Here is a 19,471-nt window from a genome sequence, read left to right as displayed (position 1 = left end):
TGAATTTTACTCTCCGTTGCTGTAGTCTCTGTCCTTGGAGCCACTTGACTGTTTGACACTGTCCTCGTAGGAGGGTGAGGAAAGAGTGAGCAAATGTTCCCAAATAGTAAAGACAGTGCCTGGCACAAGGCAATCCCTCAGTTAGGTGCACCTCTGTGGCCCACTGATTAAAACCCCCGTTGGGGCAACTGCTTGGATTCTATCTGGTCCCTTTACTTATGGGTTGTGTGGCTCTGAGCAGCTCTTCCAAGCCTCCTCTGTGATAGGGGATAGAGATGACTCTCCTGAATGACTGTGGGGCCTGCATAACATAGAATAGGTACAAGATGCCTCAGCGGGTGCATTGCCTCAAGGTGTATTGGTTTCACAGAGCTGCTATAACCAATTGCCACAAACTCGGTAACTTAAAACCACAGAAATTTATTCTCTCCCAGTTCTGGAGGCCAGATGTCCAAAATCAAGGTGTCAGTAAAGCCATACTCCCTCCGAAGGCCTTAGGGAAAAATTCTTTGCATCCTCTAGCTTCTGACAGTAGCCAGAAATCTTTGGCATCCCTTGGCTTGTGGCAGCATGACTCCAATCCCTGCCTGCATTGGCAAATGTGCTTCTTCTCTATGTGAGTCTCTGTGTCCAAATTTACCTTCTTGTATCAAGACACCAGTTACTGGATTTAGGGCCCATCCTATTCCTGTATGGACTCATATTAACTTACTTGCATCTGCAAAGACCCTATTGCCCAAAATTAAACCAGGTATTTATCAACAGGAAAAGTTGGGTAAAGAAAATGTGATATACTCATTCCGTGGAATCCTACTGAGCAATACAAAGGGAGAGAATGCTGACACACACAGCAACATAGGTGAATCTCAAAAAATACAATGCTGATTGAGTAAAGAAGACACTAGACTACATATTATGTGATGTCAATTATATAATGTTTAGCAACATGGAGAATTAATGTCCAGTGATAGGAATCAGAAGGCAGTGGCTTTCAGAGTTGGGGATTGACAGAGCTTGGGAGCCAGGATCCTTCTTCTGTGATGGAAAATTTCTATATCCTTTATTATAGTGCCAGTTGGTATACACAGGTGTACAGGTCTAGCAAATTCATGGAATCACACACTTAAGATTTGTATATTTCATTATAGGTAAATTTTGCCACAATGAAAAAGACAAATGATGCTTTTAATTTTCCAGAAAAACCAAACAAACAACTTGCATGAATGTGCTCCGAAAGGAGTTAATATTTGAGGGGATAGCAAACAAATAAATAAAGACCTGCCAAAAAGTTAAAGCAGAGGTCCCCAGCCTTCATCTCCTCAACTGCACATTTCCTGTCCCTGAGACTCTGGACTATTTACCTACCCTCTTTAGTAAATTTCAAGAGCTTTAAGGAATACTATATATTATTTTTTGTAAACTTACGGCCAAAGTGTTCCTGGGTTTCTAGTTGCTTGATTCAATGTTGCATGAGAGAAGAGACCTCAGACTCAGGGAGGGTTTAATTTCCAGTCCTGCTCTGAATAGCTGAGTGGCCTTGAGACAGTCCCAGTGGGGTTGTGGAATGATCAGGGTAGTTTGTATATCCAGCACTGTAACTGCATCAGATCAATCTGGTTCAATGTTTATGTTACAAAGTTGTGAGTTGTTTTGTAGTTGTCATGGACTCCAGTGTGAAGGTCACCTAATCTGAGTGTGCCCTGAGTGTGCAACCATAGGCGGAAACTAAGTGCTGGGACCAAGAAGTGGGGACTGAATTCAGAAATGGACAACACATGGAAGGACTCCAATCAGATCACGCCTGGTGTCACCTCCATGGCGGGATCCTATCACCTCTCATTACCTTCTGACTATAAAACCTGTTCTAACCCCTGCTCAGGGATACAGGTTGGATGGCAATAAACTTTTCTTGCTGCACAAGCCTGGTGTGTCCACATTTGTCTTTATTTTAGGCATGGGCAAAAGGATCGATTCAGTTCAGTTTCATAACATCAACTTAAATATTAGCATTTCTTTTTGGTAAGAACACATAAAATCCTCTCTTTGGGCTGTTTTGAAATGCACAGTACATTCTTCTGTCATTTAAGATAACATGTGTGAAACTAGAGGACATTATGTTAAGTGAAATAAGCAAAACACAGAGAGACAAATACCTTATGATCTCATTTACACATAGAACCTAAAAAAGTCTAATTCACAGAAGTAGAAAGTAGAACAGTGGGTCCTAGAAGCTGGGAGGCTGCGCCAAGGTGGACAGGGAAAGAAAAGATGTTGCTCAGTGGGTACAAAGTTTTGGTTTGACAGGTGGAATCAGCTCTCTGATGTCTACTTTGCCAAGAGGGGCCAAGATCCCTCAAGCAGGGCTGAATCTCCACAGTGGTTCTCACTTGTGGATCTTGATTTCTGAGTACTCAGTGACCATGGTCTTCTGTCTCTGCAGGTCCTGAGGCTTCATCTTCTGGAAGTCGAGGGATGCATAATGAAGCTCTTGTTCCTGCCCAGAGGAGAGGGCGGCCACAGCTGGGGGAGGCTGGTCTGGAGGGTTGTCACACATCTGGGATTCAACCAGGAGGCTCTGAATGGAAAGGGGGGAGGGAGTCAGAGAAACCATGGGGACAGGATAAGGCAGAGAGAATCTGGGGAGGAAGCCCGTGAGTTCTTTCAGCTGTTTGTCCTTCATGTATTTCTGTTGGACTCCCCTTAATCCACACTTTCCTTAAATACTTCATACTTAATGAGCACCTTATTTGGTGTTTTCCAATTTCACTAATTCTCACAACACCCCTATGATGAAGATATTAATATTAATGTTTTATAGATATGAAAACTGAGGCTGAAGCAGGAAATGGCCTGCCCAATTCCTGGTTGCACCAAGGTCCAATCAAATCAGGTTGGTGACCTACTGAGGACCCCTGTCTATGAGGCGCTAAGCTGGGTGCTGGAAGTGCTGGGGTGGACACGGTGGACCTGACCTCTTGCAGCTCGCTCTGTAACTGAGGGAGGCAGCAATAAATGACGGTCAAACAAATACTCAGTTGTGAATTATTATATGATGCCCCAAAACACGGTATGTGAGAATTATAGGGCCTTGATTCCTCCATGGCACCTGCCCTTAGGAAGCTCACAGTGTGGTGATGAGGGACATGGTGTTAGGACAAGCCAGTCCAAACTAGTATATTCCCTGATAGGAAGAGTAATGGGTCACAAAACATCCTCACCCTAACCCCCTAGACCCAGTAAGCATGCAACCTTACATGGCAAAAGAGACATTGCAGATGGAATCAAGTTAAGGGTATTGAGATGGGAAGATTATCTGGACTATTTGGGTGGACTGGATGTAATCACATGATTCCTAAGAAGGAAAGGAGAGAGGGCAGGTGGAGCCTGCAAGAGGCTGCCCCGCTCGCTGTGTACACTCAAGTAGGCAGTGGAAAGGACCAGAGCCCAGGAGCACAGGTGCCTCCAGAAGCCAGAAAAGGCAAGAACCTGCATCCTCTCCTGCAGCTGCCAAAGGCACCTCAAGCTGCTGGCAACACCTTGACTTCAGCCTTGGGAAACCCACTGCAGACATCTGACTACCAGACCTGTTAGGTGATCCATGCACATTGTCTGAAGCCACTAATTTTGTGCTAGGTTGTTACAGTGGCTACAGGACATCAATACAGAGTCACCCAGCAGAGAGTGATAGAGGCTGCCCCGGCTGCCTCCTCCTTGTTTTGAGCCTTCCCGGCTGCTCTCCTGGAGAACAGAACAGGTCCCAGAACAGTCAGTGATTTTGTTCTTCCATTCTCCTTTGATTATTTAAATAAAGACTCTCTCTCTCTCTCTCTCTCTCTCTCTCTCTCTCACACACACACACACCACTTTTCAGTGCTGCTTTTTATCACAATCACCAAAGATCTCCAGTTGGCTAAATCAAAATGCCAGTCTGTCTGCCTTCCCTCCCCTGGACTTTGCAGCAGCAGAGGACACTGTGTTGTCCACCTTCCTTGCATGGGGCCCTTCGTTACTCAGCTGCAGACATCATACTTTTCTGGGTCCATCTGACTCCTTGGCAGCCATTTATACCACATCTCCCTGACCTCTAATATCAGAAGTGCCCAGACACGTTACTTCTTCAACTTTGTTTTGTGACCTCACCCACTATAATGGCTTCATGTCACCAGTAGGTGGATGACCCCCAAAACCAGATTCCAGGCCATTCTCCTCTCCAGGTGATAAACTTTCATCCAACAATATACTTGAAACTCTGACCCCCTTGTCCAAAGACACACAAAATTCAACCAGCTCAACCTATTGAAATTAAACTTCCTCTTTTCTCCCCCAAACCTCTGCCAATCACGGGAGCACATTCAGACATGAGCCATGCACAGGATAGGCTTCTCCATATTCATTTCCTTCTCATGGCCATTGCCTCCTCTGTCTGAGCTCTCTGTGGTTCCCCCCCCCATCAGCCTCCTGTGTCTGAGCACAGCCCCTGCTCTTCCCTCTCCCTAGTGACTCTTCAGTCACACAACCAAATGCCGGACCCTGAACTTCCTTCGTGCCTTTGTTCGAATACCATTAACTACAATCAAATATCAGAAACCACAGTCAACCTATGAATGGGAGAAAAAAATTTCTAAACCACACATCTGATAAGAGGTGAATATCCAATATATATAAAGAGCTTGCATACCTCAATAATGAAAAACAATCTAGTTTAAAAATAGGCAAAAAACTCGAATAGACTTTTCTCCAAGGAAGATATATAAATGGCTTAGGAGCACATGAAAAGATGCTCAGATCACTAATTATAAGATAAATGCAATTCAAGACCATAATGAGATGTCATCTCATACCCATTAGAGTGGCCACTATCACAAACAAATGAAAAGAAAAATACCAACTATTAGTGAGCATGTAGAGAAATGAGAACCTTTATGAGCTCTTCATGGGAGCATAAAGTGGTGCAACCATTATACAAAGCAGTATGGCAGTTCCTCCAAAAATGAAAAAATTAAAAATAGAATTAACATAGGACCCATTATTCCTACTTATGGGCATATATCTAAAAAGACTGAAAACAAGATCTTGAGAAGACACATACATACCCATGTTCCCTGTAGCATTATTCTCAATTGCCAAGAAGTGGAAGCAATTCAAAAGCCCACACAGAGATAAATGGATTAAAAGAGTAGTGTGTATACGCATGGGAATATTAACAATCATCTTTTGAAAAGAGGAAATGCTGTTACATCCTACAATGTGGATGAACCTTGAGGACTTAGGTTAAGTAAATAAGCCAATCACAAGAGGACAAATACTATATAACTCCACTTATATGAGATATCCAGTCATCAAGTTCATAGAAACAGAAAGTAGAATGGTGATTCCCAGGGCAAAGGAAGGCCAGGGTGGGGAAATGGGGAGATGTCATTCAGTGGATAGAGTTTCAGTTTTGTAAGATGAAAAATTTTATAATCTGTTACACAACTGTACACTTAAAAAGGTTAAGATGTTCACCTTTTTTTTTTTTTTTGAGACAGAGTCTTATGTCACCTTTGGTAGAGCGCCATGGTATCACAGCTCACAGCAATCTCAAACTCTTAGGCTTAAGCGATCCTCTTACCTCAGTCTCCCAAGTAGCTGGGACTAAAAGTGCCCACCACAATGCCTGGATATTTTTGTTGTTGTTGTTGTCATTGTTGTTTAGCAGGCCTGGGCTGGGTTCGAACCCGCCAGTCCCAGTGTATGTGGCTGGCGCCCTAACCACTGAGCATAGGTGCCAAGCCAGTTCAACTTTCTAAAATCAAGACAGATACATGGATGAATGGATGAAAGGATGTAGAGGTAGTGAGATAGATGATGGATGCATAGATATGTTGATATATAGACAGACGATATGTGGATGACAGATAACAAAAATAAAGCACAAGCCACTTCCTCATTGCTTCCTATTTTCTGAACCCTGGATTTTCCCCCAATTACATGTCCATCATGTACATTTTATTCATTTGTTTGTTGTTTGGTTGGTTGGTTGGTTGGTTGGTTAATGATTTATTTGGATATATCCCTCTATCTAAAGTAAGACCTCACCAAACCCAGGATTTTTAAATGCTTTTCATAAATAGGACCCTGGCACCTACAGTGCTTGTCTCTTGGTAGGTGGTCCATATATTTCCTGACCAAATTAGTGAATAAAAGGATTTCTGCTGCTCAAAATCATCTACAGGTAGTTAAGTGAGGAGGGAGGAGCATGCGCAGACAGAGCAACAGCCCTTGCAAAGATAAAGGCACAAATAATTTTGCTCTGAATGACAACAGTGACAAGTCCAGCGTGGAAGGAGCACAGAGCAGGGGGAGGATGTGGCTGGAGGGCAGGACTACAAGGAGAGTGACGAAGTGTGGCAGTTGCCAGAGTCCCAAATGAAAAAGGAACCAAAAATCTCAGCAACTGAGGTGAAGAATATTTGAACACATTTAAAAAATAAAATTAACGATCCATATCCCTGGAGAATAAACACGTAAACAGACCCAGATTAGTGAGCATGCTTTCCTGAGCCAACTGGAGCCTCAGGCAACAGGAAAATGTTCGTTCTATTTATATGTTTTAATGTATATTTAATCATTAATTTTTTCCAGAACATAAAATAGTTGAAATACTATTAAAAATTGAAGGCTTGGTGCCTGTGGCTCAAGTGGCTAAGGCGCCAGCCACATACACCTAAGGTGGCAGGTTCGAATCCAGCCCGGGCCACCAAACAACAATGATGGCTGCAACCAAAAAAAAAAAAAAATAGCCAGGTGTTGTGGCTGGCACCTGTGGTCCCAGCTACTTGGGAGGCTGAGGCAGGAGACTCGCTTGAGCCCAGGAATTGGAGGTTGCTGTGAGCTGTGGTGCCACAGCACTCTACCCAGGGGGACAGCTTGAGGCTCTGTCTCAAAAAAAAAAAAAAAATTGAAGAGTGAAGCATATAAAACACCATTTTAAGTGTAAAAATTTTATGCATACCCAAACCAGAACTTTTTATAATTTTCCTTTCCTAGTTCTGTGGGAGATAAAGCAGGGACAATATTTTCAAAATCTACCTCTTTGCTTCCCTCACTGTCAACTGAGAATGTTACCCTGTTTTAAAGTTTCTCTGAAGTGATGATCTTAAATAATTATTAACCGACTTTATTGATCCTGTTATTTTAAAATATTTTGATATTTTACTCATCATGAATATTTTTCATTAATTTTAGTCTGGTAAAAATTTACATTAATTGTTGCGATTGCCGAGATTTTTGTCATGCCCTTAAATTCTGCATCCAAGCCAAGAGTCTTACTCATCTCCCAGTAATTCCATCCCTACAGGACCTGTAGGTGCTTCAGAGGCCAGAGTGGTCTGGGCTGCAGGCTGAGGAGTTGGGACTTTATCTTTAGATCAAGGCTGGGCAAACTACAGCCCTTGGGTGAAATCTCACCCACCACCTGCTTTTGTGAATAAAGTTTTATTGGAACACGGCCATGCCCATCATCCACACATGGTCTATCGGTCATTTCCTGCTACAGAAGCAGAGTTAAGTAGCTGCAGCAGAGACTATACAGCCCACAAATTCAAACATAGCTATTATCTGGCCCTTATAGAAAATATTTCTTAGCCTCTTCTCTTGACAGTGCTGGGGGTCAAGGAACAGCTGCTCAAAGGCAGCTGCACTGGGCCGTGATGGATTTCAGAAGATCCCTCCAGGTAGGGAAGGGGAGATGAGAGGCAGGGTGGGAGAGGGTCAAAGAAGGAAACCTGAGGTCAGCAATGAGCAGGGTCAGGATGGAGGGTTGGGACCAGTGACAGCTGTTCTTAAGGTCAAGACATGGTGAGTTTTTGGCCATAGGAAAAGAAAGGACAGATAGAGGATAACTCTGTGTGCCTGGCCATGGAGACACCACAAGGGAGAGGCTTTCATTCTGTCAGCAACATAGGAGATCCTGCAGGAGATGCCAGATTTTAGGGAGGAGGAGATAAAGAAGCAACTTTGGTCCTGCCCCAGCTGAATAATCCTGGAGACCATCCAGTGTGAGCTGTCCATGTTGGATGCTGGATGTGGAGACCCCCATGTCACTCACCTGAGAACCTGAGCCCCTGACAGAGTCTGCATCCTCAGCCCATTTCTCCCCAGCGCCCTCTTCTGGCCTGGCCACGTTCCTCCTGCAGAACCTCACCCTGAAAGAACACCAGAGAGCCTTTCAGTCTGTGAGCATCAGGCCACAGGGAGCAGCCCCACCCCGCCTCAGTTTCCTAGTCAGGGACTGGAGGGTGACAGTGGTGGGAGAGAGGCTATCCTGTCCTGGAGACCCCAATACTGAGAACATAGGACCACCCTCCTGGATAGTGAGGCCCCAGGTTTGCCATAGACTATTAGCCCCCCAAAATACGCGCCCCCATGTGCTTCTCCCCATGCACACGTGATGTACTTCTTATCCTTGCTTCAGGCTCATGACCCATCCAGGTGCCTCCAACTCTGGCTTCAGGAGCACAGTTCCCGACCTTCCCTCCCCCCAAGGTCAACGCTTACACCATGAAGATGATGCAGAAGAACAGGAAGACCAGAGCTGTGGCTCCCCAGACTGCCCCCATTGACACAGGCTGTGCTTTCTCTGCAGATGGATGAGAGTCGTTCTGTAAATCACCTCTGAGAACTGGTCTCTTCCCCTCCTGCTCCATGCAGGACTTGGACATCTATTCCCCTCTCCCTTCTCAGACACAAAAAACATGGATGGGAGGGAGAAAGGAGAGCAGTGAGACATGGAAGTGCTGGATGGAAGCTCTAGTTAAGATTTTGGAATTTTGTTCATCATGGAATTTTTTGGCATTCAATTTATTGTTTTTAAAAGATCATTGCAATATTATGTTGCTTGATTGCTGACTTGTTTTTTTGTCTTCTTAAATTTTATGCCCGAGGTGAGTTCCTCACATGTCTCACCCAAGTCCAAGCCCTGAACAGCAAGGTCCTTACTTCCCCAAACACTCCTATCCATGCCTCCCAGCCGCTCCCCTCCAAGGCCCACCTCCTTCCCTTGCCCCTTGTCCTTGGAAAAAGACAGTGATGCTCTGGGTCACAGGTAAGTTCCAAGCCTCACAGCTGAGCACAGACCAGAACTAGGCTTCCCTTTATAGCTCAGGGGGTTGTGGGTTGTCAGTGAGGGTGGGGCAGGTGTGTTCTCCCCTCTATTCCTCTGCAACCCACCTGTGTGCTGACTCAGCACGAAGAGGCTCAGGGAGATGTGCTGGGAGCCCAGAGCGTTCTGCACTCGGCAGGTGAATTCTCCCTCATCCTTGAGGTGCACGTGGGGCAGCTCCAGCACCCCAGGGCTTGAGGACTGTGAGGGGCACAGGGTCAGGCTCCCCCAGGTCCAGCTCAGCCTGGCAGGGGGGTTGCTGTCAGCAGCACAGGTCAAGTGCAGACGTTGGCCCTCTAGGACTGACAGAGATGAGCCATTCCCCAGGGCCATGGGTACTATAGAGAAAGAGACAGAGGGTCAGAGTAACAAAGAGATGTGGATATAGTGGAAGGACACAGAAGGAGATGGGTGAGGGGAACAGAAGCCCAGAGAGAAAGACTGAAGTAGAGGAAAACACACTTTCACCCCTGGCTGATGGGAATGAAATTTGTGCACCCTCAATACATCTGACCATGTTTCTCAAAATTAAAGAAAATGTAAACTAGCTATATTGTTTTTAGGAATTTATCTCACAGACATACATACACATGTGTGAGATAAAATACAAGGAATTCCTTGCAGAGTGTCTATTAGTAGGATAAAATAATGCCCTGAACTTCCATTAGCATAAGCTGTATAGTGAATCAGAGATTATCAAGAGAAGGTATCTTGCACAGCCCTGGAGGGGAATGAGGACAGTCTGTGCTTCTAGTGTCAACCACCTCTCAGGGCCTTCAAGTGAATAGACTGAGGCTCTGGGCAGCCTATGGGGACACTGGTGGGTTCTGGGGAGGGGGTGGGCACCTGAGAACAGACTCTGCTCTGTGTTTGAATTTTTACCCATGTGACTTCACCTCCCTACCCCGATCTAGAGATACATAAAACTATTGGGGAAATAAAAAGTCGAAGCTGAAGGAGCATTCAGGAGACAGACGAGAAGGGGAGAGGCTGGCTCTGCCTGTGAATGTTGCCCTGTCCTTGCTGTGGACCGAGGGGTTGTGAGAAAGTCTGAGGGGAGAGAGGGGTGGTGGGAGCTGATTCTGGGGAGGGGCCCGGGGTTCACTAACAAAGGGGTCTCAGGTGAGCAGGAAGAGTCCAGCTAATGAGGGACCCACATGCCCTGACTGAAGAGGCCCTGCTCCCACAGCCCAGGAAGGGCCATCCTACCTGTGCTGTTTCTTAGAAGGACAGTCACAGTTAAGTTCTGAGGAGAGTCTGGGGCAGAAAGACACAGAAGCCCTGAGTCACTTTTGAGGGTCAGGTGGATGCTGGGCTCTGCCCTAGGAGCCACATCAAGGGGGAGGGTGGAGCCAGCATCCTCTTAACCCTCCTCACCTGGACCCCAGGTCCCAGCACCCCCAGCAGGGCCCCAGGTGTCCCAGCCCAGCTCTCTCACAGGTCACGTTGAGATGGATGGTCTTTATCCCGGTCACACCAGCCTCAGGCAAGGTGACCTGGCAGGTGAGGTTGGTGCCGTGGTGCTCAAGCTGTGGGATGAGGGTGAGCACTGAGAGGTGGCCAGTGGTGGGTTCCTGGGGGTCCACAGAGGGTCCAGCCCAGGAGATCTGGGGGGAAAATCCCTTCTCACAGGTCCAGGGCACAGAGCAGGTCAGGTTCTTGGGGTAGCCATACTCCAGGGTCCCTGGAAGGAGGATGTTGGGGGTCAGGGCTAGGGAGGAGAAGGGGACACATAGCATTAGGAGTGAGAATCCAAGGTGTGGCCCTGATAGGAGCTCGGGCTGTGGTCCAGCTCCTCCCCTGAGCCCTACAGGCTTCGCCCCAACCCCTCCCAGGATGGGGGTCACAGCCCGGCCTTTCCCTGTGGCTCCCACCACCTCCCTGGGGTCCCCACCACCTCCCCCTGTGGTCACACCTGCAGCTGGGCCTTACCTGTCACACGCAGAGAGAACTTATTGTGTATATAGTTCCACTTTATGTTCTGTCCTGTCTCCACCCGAAAAAAGTATAATCCACGGTCACTCCACTTGGCATTTCTGATACTCAGGGAGCAGTTGCTCGTCTCAGGGACCCCAAGGAGGTCAAATCTGCCCCGGGTCTCCTCCTGTACTTGTCGAGTTTTGTTGTTTGTGGCCACTGGAGCATCGTGTATTGTATTGGCCCCATCCCGGAACCAGTAGCCAGAAACAGGGTCTGTCCAGCCTTCTGAGGGGTAGGAGAAGGAGCAGGGCACGTGGACACACAGACCCTCCTGCACCGTCACCTCCCTCTGCACTTCCAGGGTATAACCCTTCAGGTGCCCTCTCTGTTGCTGCCCTCCCACCGTCCCCCAGAGCAGGGCCAGCAGCAGCAGCAGCAGCATGTCTGGGTGGAGGTGTCAGGGCCCGCTGGGGACAGTCTGCTCCTCAGGGTTCTTCTCTCAGGCACTGGGAGCTGCGGGTTCAGAGGAAGCCACACAGGAAGATGGGGGTGAGGTCAGAAACGTGACCCTCCTCAGAGGAGGAACTTCACATGCAGACATTGGCAGGGCTGGGGCAGCCTTTGGAGGTCAGCTGTCACCACCCACGTCCACTCCTGGGGATCCTGTGGGAGAGGGAGAGACCCTCACCCAAGTTCCCACCCCATGCGAGGCCTGACTACATTTCACCCCTGTCAATGCCCTTCCCCTTGGTGACACTTTCTGGAAGGCCAAAATGGGTCCCCTCTGGCCAGACCCCTGAGTCTGGAGCCATGGATGTTTGTGGAGGTCAGGGGAGGGGGGAGGCCCAGGGTGGGAGATGACTGGCAGCCTCTCCTACTCCCTCAGCAACCACATGTGTGTCCCATCTCTGCATCTTGAGGTCAACCTACCAGAGCTAGATCCTGGTCCTTATGGAGTCACTACCCAGGGAGACAATAATTCTCTTGACTTCTGAGATCCCTGTGACAGGAGCTTCACTGGGACACAGGCAGGGTGGATGGCATTCCCCCTCCCAACATGGAGGTGTAATTTCAAGAGGACAGAGCACAAGGACACGGGGTTGTGGAAGTGAGGCTTCTGTGTACTGATACATACAGGGACACAGGTGGCCTGGGAGACTAAGGCTATGACTATTGTACATGGCAATGTTATTAATATATGGAAGACAGTCAGCAGGGCAGGGGTGCGTTTTGAAAGAAGCTTAAACTTCTCTGTTCATCCAGACGTTCTGGGTATCAGATCAGATTTCCTCCCCACTGTCACGTCCCCCAGCCTCACTCCTGATTCCTCCAGAGCACGATGGGTTCCCCGGCCCTCAGGGCTTTGCTGCTGCAGGTTCTGCCCCCAGGAGGATCCTGGTTAAGGGGATATTTGGAGCCAGAAACACTAGCATTGGAGCTGCCCACCCTCAGGGATGGTCAGGGTTGAGTGAGAGAAGAAACTCGCACTTGAATTCAATGGAAGATGATGTAAAACTCTGTGCCTGGAGGTTGGGAGGGAATGGGGGAAATCTTAACAAGTAAAAAGACAAACCTGGGTCAATTTTACTTCAAACTATTTGGGCAGGGGGGGGAATATAAGACATATACGTAAAAGTGCCCTCTTCTGAACCATGCAGTGGTTTACAGAAATGAACACCTTCAGAGAAGCTCCCCAGGACCACCCATTTCTTCCTTGCTACTCCCCACAGGCCACTCCCTCCTGGAGGAGCTCCAGCTCCACTGTGACACCAACCATCTCCTCGCTTTTCTCTGTGCTTTTATGATCTGAGTATGCTGCCTGCAATCCTGTGGCTTTAAGAACATTTTTCTTAAGATTCTGTATACATAAAAAATTGCAGACTTTTTCTTTCACTCAACTTCTTGAAATTTCCTGTCCTGCATTTATCCTCTCATTGCCCATAACCCAGAGTATCACTTGGACATGAAAATTGAAAAGGGAAGGTGCAGGGTTTGAGCAGGCATAGCTGCCCCACACCCCCATCACCAATTCCTGCATTTTCACTGGTATCTCCTCCTGCAGACACACCCCACCAGACGCCTTCCTCACCCAGTCACTCTCTCCTAGTAGTAAAGTTGCAGCATCTCAGTGGTCAGAAGGGAGGTGCTGTGGCTTCTCAGTTTCCCAGCATCCGCAATTTGCAAATGAAATCAGAAAATAACAGGAAGGAGAAACAGAAATGGCAGAGATCTGCATGCCAAAGAGGAACCTAAGATCCACTTCTGACCAAGGAGGACTGGGAGGCAATCTAGCCCTCTAGCACCACTTCCCCAATTTGGAGAGAAGACTCTGGGGTCCTGATTGGCAAGTATTATGACCTGAATGTCTGTGTCCTGCCCCCAAATTCACATGTTGAAATCCTAATGGATTCAGAAGGTAGGATCTTTGAGAGGTGATAGGATCATGACAGTGGAGCTGTCATGAATAGGATTTGTGCCCTTATAGAAAAGTCTGTGGGATCTTGTTTGCACCTTTCACCATTTCAAAAATGTCCTTACGAGCTACTGGCATCTGGACCTTGCATTTCCCAGCCCCGAGAACTGTGGGAAATAAATTTCTATTCTTTATAGGATGAATCCAGTTTATGATATTTTGTTACAACAGCCTGAGTGGACTTAGCCACTAAATTGCCCCATCACATGAGTATACCGTCTTATTCCCTTGTATGCTCAGAAGTCACATAATCAACTATGTCTGCATAGGAGTGACAGAACTGGGGTAGGATAAGTATGTGCTAATTTGAAATGGAAGAATTGTTGAACTTCTCTCATGAGATGAGGGGAGAAATGTCATTCACTTACTCACTCTCTCACTCACTCAGCAGCCAGGCAGTGAGAACCCCTGCCTGGAAAGGAGTGAATGGGACAGACCCAGTCCTTGACTCAAAGGGAGCAACATCTGGTTTGGAGACAAACAAGTCATCTGACATTTCCAATGTCAGAGGGAAGGTGGAGGTGGGGGGGCACAGGCTTGGGTGGGTGCAGATTACTTCTTGGGAAGGAACAGGCAGAGAAGACATGGTAGGAACTCTCAGGCAGGAAGGCCCTGGAGGCCCAGGAATTCCTGGACTTTCAGATCCTGTGTGCCCAAACTCTCACTCTCCCACTGTACTGGAAACCCTCAGGCCCCTACCACGTTCTACCATCTGTGTCTGACCAACCAACCCCACCTCTGGCCCAGCAGAAATCAATACACCACCCGAAGAAGGTGCCCCCTCAACCCAAGACAGCTTCTGGCTCCTAGGGAATTCTAAGTGTGTGGTGGCGCTATCCATGGTGCTGATACAGACTTGGGCTCTGACTTTGGAGTTATCTGCAGCTCTAGGGAGGGGCTGATCACAGAACAGTAGTTCTAGGTTGGAGTGAGAGGGTCAACATATTAGTGCCTGGAAGAGCATAGGTGCACCAGGGGAAGGCCCTTGGCAGAGGAGAAGGCCTCTGTTTCTCCACCTTGCCCTGCTGTCGACCCTTAGGAAGATGCTATGGACAAGCCAGCCTGTTGTCAAGCTCCAGGGGCAGAAGAGGCAAAAGTTCTGTGCAGCCTCTCTGCACACAAGTTCCCATTTCATTCTGCCAATGTCCCTGACTGAGAGAAGCTATGCCTCTCATCAGGCACAGGAGGCATCTGACACTCAGACTGCTGAGTAGTTGTAGGAACTTGTCTCCAAATACAACCCCAAACAATCCTAGTCCACCCTGAGCAAACAAAGTGTTCCTCCCATTACAAGATGGAGTTCATTATTGTTATGACCTCCTCTTCTTGAATCTCCATTGGGCCCATGACTGCTTTGACCAATAGAATGTGGAGGAAGATGTTCTGAGGCTTTTATGGTTCTCATAGTAACTATGCCTGGAAGTTTCCACCCCAGCCTTATGGACAAAGTTTCCACCCCAGCCTTATGGACAAAGTGCCACCCGGGGGCACTCTTACAAAGAGACATGCTACATGGAAAAGCACTGATGTCTCAGACATCCAGCCCCAGTACAGGCCTTGATTTCAATGCAATTGGCTGAAAGAGCCCAAAGAAAATGTAGTAAGGAAAATGCCTTAGTCCATTTCCTTATGTTGGCTGTAGCCAATTTACACCATCATGACGTATAGTAAAATCCTTGTCTTGGCCACTGGATTTGGGAATGATTCAAGGTGCAGCAACAGATAACCAGAACAGTGGCCCACATTAATCACAGTTAACAAGGAAAAGATGAATTTGAGAATTTGCATGCCTGATTAACTTACCTACATACTGTATTCAAAGGATTATTTGTAAATGGTAATTTAAAGTTCTCTGTGAAGAGACCTGTGGAGATCTTAGACTCTACCAAATTAAAAATGCTGGAACCATATTTCCCAGAAACTCCTTCCTGATTTCCTTCCAGATTAAAACTGACATAAGAAGGAAACTGAAGCAAGAGCTGTAAGATTGTGAGTATCAGTGGACGGCCAGGTGCTACTGCAACTTGCACACATTTTAGCTCATTATTGGCCCATCCTGTTGGTGAAACATAGGAGCTCCTAACTTTTGGGCAGCAACACAGGTGTTGGGAATAGCCACTGGCTGGGCTCCAGGGAGCAGAGAATCATTGAATTCTGACACATGTTGGTGGCACAGGTAGCCAAGATTGCGTCCCTTTCCGTGGGCCTGGCCCTTCATACCTTTCCAACCTGAAAGCACCTAGTCAGAGATGCTCTTAGCTCCATGGATATTTTTATTTATATATTTATTTATTTTGAGACAGAATCTTACTGTGTCCCCCTGGGTAGACTGCCATGGCATCACAGATCATAGTAACCTTAAACTCTTGGGCTCAAACAATTCTCTTACCTTGGCCTCACAAGTAGTATCTGGGAGTACTGGTGCCCACCACAACACCCAGCTGGTTTTTCTATCTTTAGTAGAAATGGGGTCTTGCTTTTGCTCAGGCTGATCTCAAACTCCTGAGCTCAAGCAATTCACCTTTCTCAGCCTCCCAGAATGACAGATGGATATTCTTGCTGTAAGTACCACTATGTTGACCAATTTAAGTATCCCATTTGATGTCCCTAAGTTGTGTCATGGAGGCTGGGAAAAGATACACACTAGAGGCTTTTGACAACAAGGCTTTCTCTAGAGCCAGCTCCAGAGAACCAGTGAATGGTTCAGAAAGAGTGCGTGCTGTTTCCTATCAAAGTCAGCTGACCTGAGCCAAAGGGCCTTGAATAGGCAGACATAACTCCTTTTGACTAGCAAATGGCTGACTTTCTTAACACCAATAAAACTTCTTCAAACCATAAAGGAAAATATACACAAAGAAATACAAGAATTCTTAAACATAATGAAAAACACTCAACCTATTCACAAAATGTCAAAGCAAATTACAATTTCAGGGAATTCACTTGTAACAGCCAAAAGAATGAAGGGTGTCAGGGAAGTAGGCCCATTGTTGGCGGCAGTATAAATAAGACAGCTCCATTCAGCACCATGTGGCAATATCTATAGGAATTACAAATACACTTTTTGAACTAAGCCTTTTTCATTTGAAAATTATCCTGCAGACAGACTCACACAGGTGGGGAATATTCCCTCCTCTTATTCAGTGCAGTGTTATTTGTATGAAGAAAAGATTGGAAACACCACAGTTTCCACCAATGGAGAAAAGGTTAAGTACTTTATGGTATATTATACCTATAATTGGAAAACTATGGCATCACTGGTAAGAATGACATTTTTCTATGCATAAGTACAATAAAATCTCCTAAATATACTACATTTGAGAGCAAAGGGAGTTCAATTCATAGTAATGTACCAATGCTACTTTCATACTTAGGACAAACTGCCATGGTGATGTAAGATTTTCACATTGAGAGAAGCTGGGTGAGAAGTTTATGGAAACTCCCTCTACTATATTCACAAATTTCCTGCTGGGCGTCCACATCTCCTTCCTTGCTCCAAGGACAGATGGTGACAGGCCCCATGGGACCCCACCTGTCTTGCTGGTGGCCCAGCATTCATTGGGTGAGGGACCTGCCTTGGGGCTCCACAAACTGGGCTTCCCAGAAGACGGGCTCTGCCATCAGGCAGGAAACACTCTCTGGGAGCATCCTTGAGCCCCGAGGCAGCCACAGGTGGGCTAGGCCATCAGGGAGGCTCTGCTCTTAGGCCAGCCAGGGCCCTCCAGCCCCTTGGTCAGATAGAGGCTGATACTGGATCAATAATGCAGTTAGACTATGAACTGGTCAGTAAGCTCGCCAGGACCCTGTGTGTGTGCTCCTCAGCCTGTCATTGCATTGCTCACCCGTGCAGGAGGGTGTTGGGGGTCACCTGTGCACCTGTTAGCCAACCAAGGGAATCGTCTATTAGTGAATGATCAGGGGAGGGGCTTTCTGTGAAAAAGGTCAGTTCCCTTATAAGTCAATTAATCAGATAATGCGCCCTTCATAGCCTGCCTTGTTCACAGATTAATTAGGCTTCCCTAAGTCATTAAGTCCCTGTTATCCCATGGGTGCCACTTAATTGATTTCGCCCTGTTAGTCATTTGTTTCCCTGAAAAAATAGTGTGTGAATCAGTCCCTAGTCAGTCACTGCCTGGCTGCAGCCCCCACCTCCCCTTCACCCCTTTGGCATGTTCTTCAGCCTCCCTGCTCCAGAGTCTGAGGAAGTCCATGTTTGAACCTCACACTGCATCTCCTCCTCATCATCATCTGTTGGGGACAGGGTGGTAACTCAGCCTCCAGATGAACTCTGCAGCCAATAGGGCTCACTGACGTCCATGCAGAGGACTCTTCCCTCCTCACCTGACTCCTCTTTGTGCCTTGTTTCCTAAGGCTCAGATATGTCCTCACCTTCCTCAATAAGTTCAAGGGCCTTGCCCACACCCCAGTAGTCACTCTGAGAGTGGCCCTAACTGCTGCTGCAGGCACAGGTCAGCACCAGGGCCACCAGGCCAGCAGGATCCATGGACTTCAGGCAACAGGGATGGGGGATTGTGACATTAGTGGGCAGGGGAGGTGGGTTTTGAGAACTAACAGCAGAAAATGGTGGCCTGATGTCGCAAGCAACACTGTTCTTTCTCTCTCCTGGGAACTTGGGTCTGGTTGGGCTGAGACCCAGGGCTCCCTCCAGTCTTCCCAGGGCAGAGGCCACAAGAGAAGCCATTCCAGCACCCAGGGTGGCCAATGCCCCTGTCTGTAGTGTGAATGTGTGTTTCCTTGGTCAGCGTTTGTGAATTAGTAGTGTGTGTCTGTGTATATCTGCATGTTTGTCTCTGTGTCTGTGGTGTGTGCATCTGAGCTGTGGGTATGTATCAGTGGCGTGTGTGTGTCTGAAATCTGTGTCTGTGCATGTGCCTCTGTGTGTCAGTAGTCTTTGCCTGCATGTCCGAGTTGTGTAAGTGCCTACAGTGTGTGAGTGTGGGTGCATACTCAAATGTCCATTTCTCACTGATTACATCATGGACAACACATTGAAGAGTATAATTCATCCTATATTTTCTTTTTTTAGACACCCTCCCTCTGTCACTCTGGGTAGAATGCCATGGTGTCATAGCTCACAGCAACCTCAAACTCTTGGGTTCAAGCAATCCTCCTGCCTCAGTCTCCCAAGTAATAGCTGGGACTATAGGCACCCATCACAATGCCTGGCTGGTTTTTCTATTTTCACTAGAGACAATGTCTCGGCCTTTCTCAGGCTGGCCTCAAATTCCCGGGCTTAGGCGATCCACTGGCCTCAGCCTCCCATTCCTCCTCTGTAGTTGCTCCTTCCCAGTGTTCTAGGATTACAGGCAGGAGCCACCACACCTGGTCCATCCCATGTTTTCTATATATCTTGCCTGTCTTATTTTTCTCCAAACGTCTTATCACCAAGCAGTATAACATCATCTACTTAGTTACTCTTTGCCAGCCTCTCCCGCTGTTAAAATGTAAGCCTCCTGAAGGATTTTGTATCTCTTTTATGTACCTCTGAACCTGCCCTTTCTTAAAAAATGTTTGGCATATATTAGGTGCTCATTAAATACTTACTTGGAAATTTAGAAGATGAAAAATAGGAGTGGAGAGTGATGATGTTGGAGGGAAAGTCAGGGAAATGATCAAAGGTGGGTTTTGGGCAGTCAGTGACACTGACATGTTGCTGATAGAGCTCATGTGACTGTACACACAGTCCTCTGGACCAAATGTCACCAGCTAAGGGAGAAGTAACCAGTAGGCAGGAAATTCTCACTATGCTGAGGACTGGCGTTTTCCATGTGCACCCTTATTTGATCCTCACAGCGACCCTGTGAGATAGGACATCCTGTGTCCATTTGACAGAGCAGGGAATTGAGACATGGAGGGTAAAGTGCCTCCCCTGGGGTCATGCTCTTAGCAAATGAGAGGGCACAGATTTGTTTCCAGGT

At 47.2% G+C, this 19,471-nt stretch overlaps 1 protein-coding gene across 1 annotated transcript; it reads right to left on the bottom strand.

The window, feature by feature from the left end:
- Positions 1-1,908: 1,908 nt before the first annotated feature.
- Positions 1,909-11,547, bottom strand: LOC100958997 (sialic acid-binding Ig-like lectin 12). The gene is made up of 7 exons (XM_023508899.1): positions 11,075-11,547; positions 10,581-10,853; positions 10,352-10,399; positions 9,211-9,480; positions 8,539-8,620; positions 8,090-8,186; positions 1,909-2,575 (listed from the first exon to the last, which is right to left on the bottom strand). The coding sequence occupies exons 1-7, from the start codon at positions 11,502-11,504 to the stop codon at positions 2,384-2,386; spliced, it is 1,392 nt and encodes a 463-aa protein (XP_023364667.1). The 5' UTR covers positions 11,505-11,547; the 3' UTR covers positions 1,909-2,383.
- Between the last annotated feature and the right edge of the window lie 7,924 nt (positions 11,548-19,471).

The sequence above is a fragment of the Otolemur garnettii genome, unplaced genomic scaffold, assembly GCF_000181295.1.
Source record: "Otolemur garnettii isolate 467f Iridium unplaced genomic scaffold, OtoGar3 scaffold00288, whole genome shotgun sequence".
Classification (NCBI taxonomy): Eukaryota; Metazoa; Chordata; class Mammalia; order Primates; family Galagidae; genus Otolemur; species Otolemur garnettii.
This window is presented reverse-complemented; position numbering and strand designations above follow the sequence as displayed.

Bases quoted from the DNA above. Each gene is read 5' to 3' on its own strand.
- LOC100958997 (XM_023508899.1), bottom strand. From the start codon at position 11,504: ATGCTGCTGCTGCTGCTGCTGGCCCTGCTCTGGGGGACGGTGGGAGGG. The intron at 8,621-9,210 runs GTGGGTTGCAGA...ATCCATCTGCAG, and splicing joins CGTGCTGAGTCAGCACACAG to AGAAAGCACAGCCTGTGTCA. The intron at 8,187-8,538 runs GTAAGCGTTGAC...GTGTTCTTTCAG, and splicing joins TTCTGCATCATCTTCATGGT to GGTGAGGTTCTGCAGGAGGA.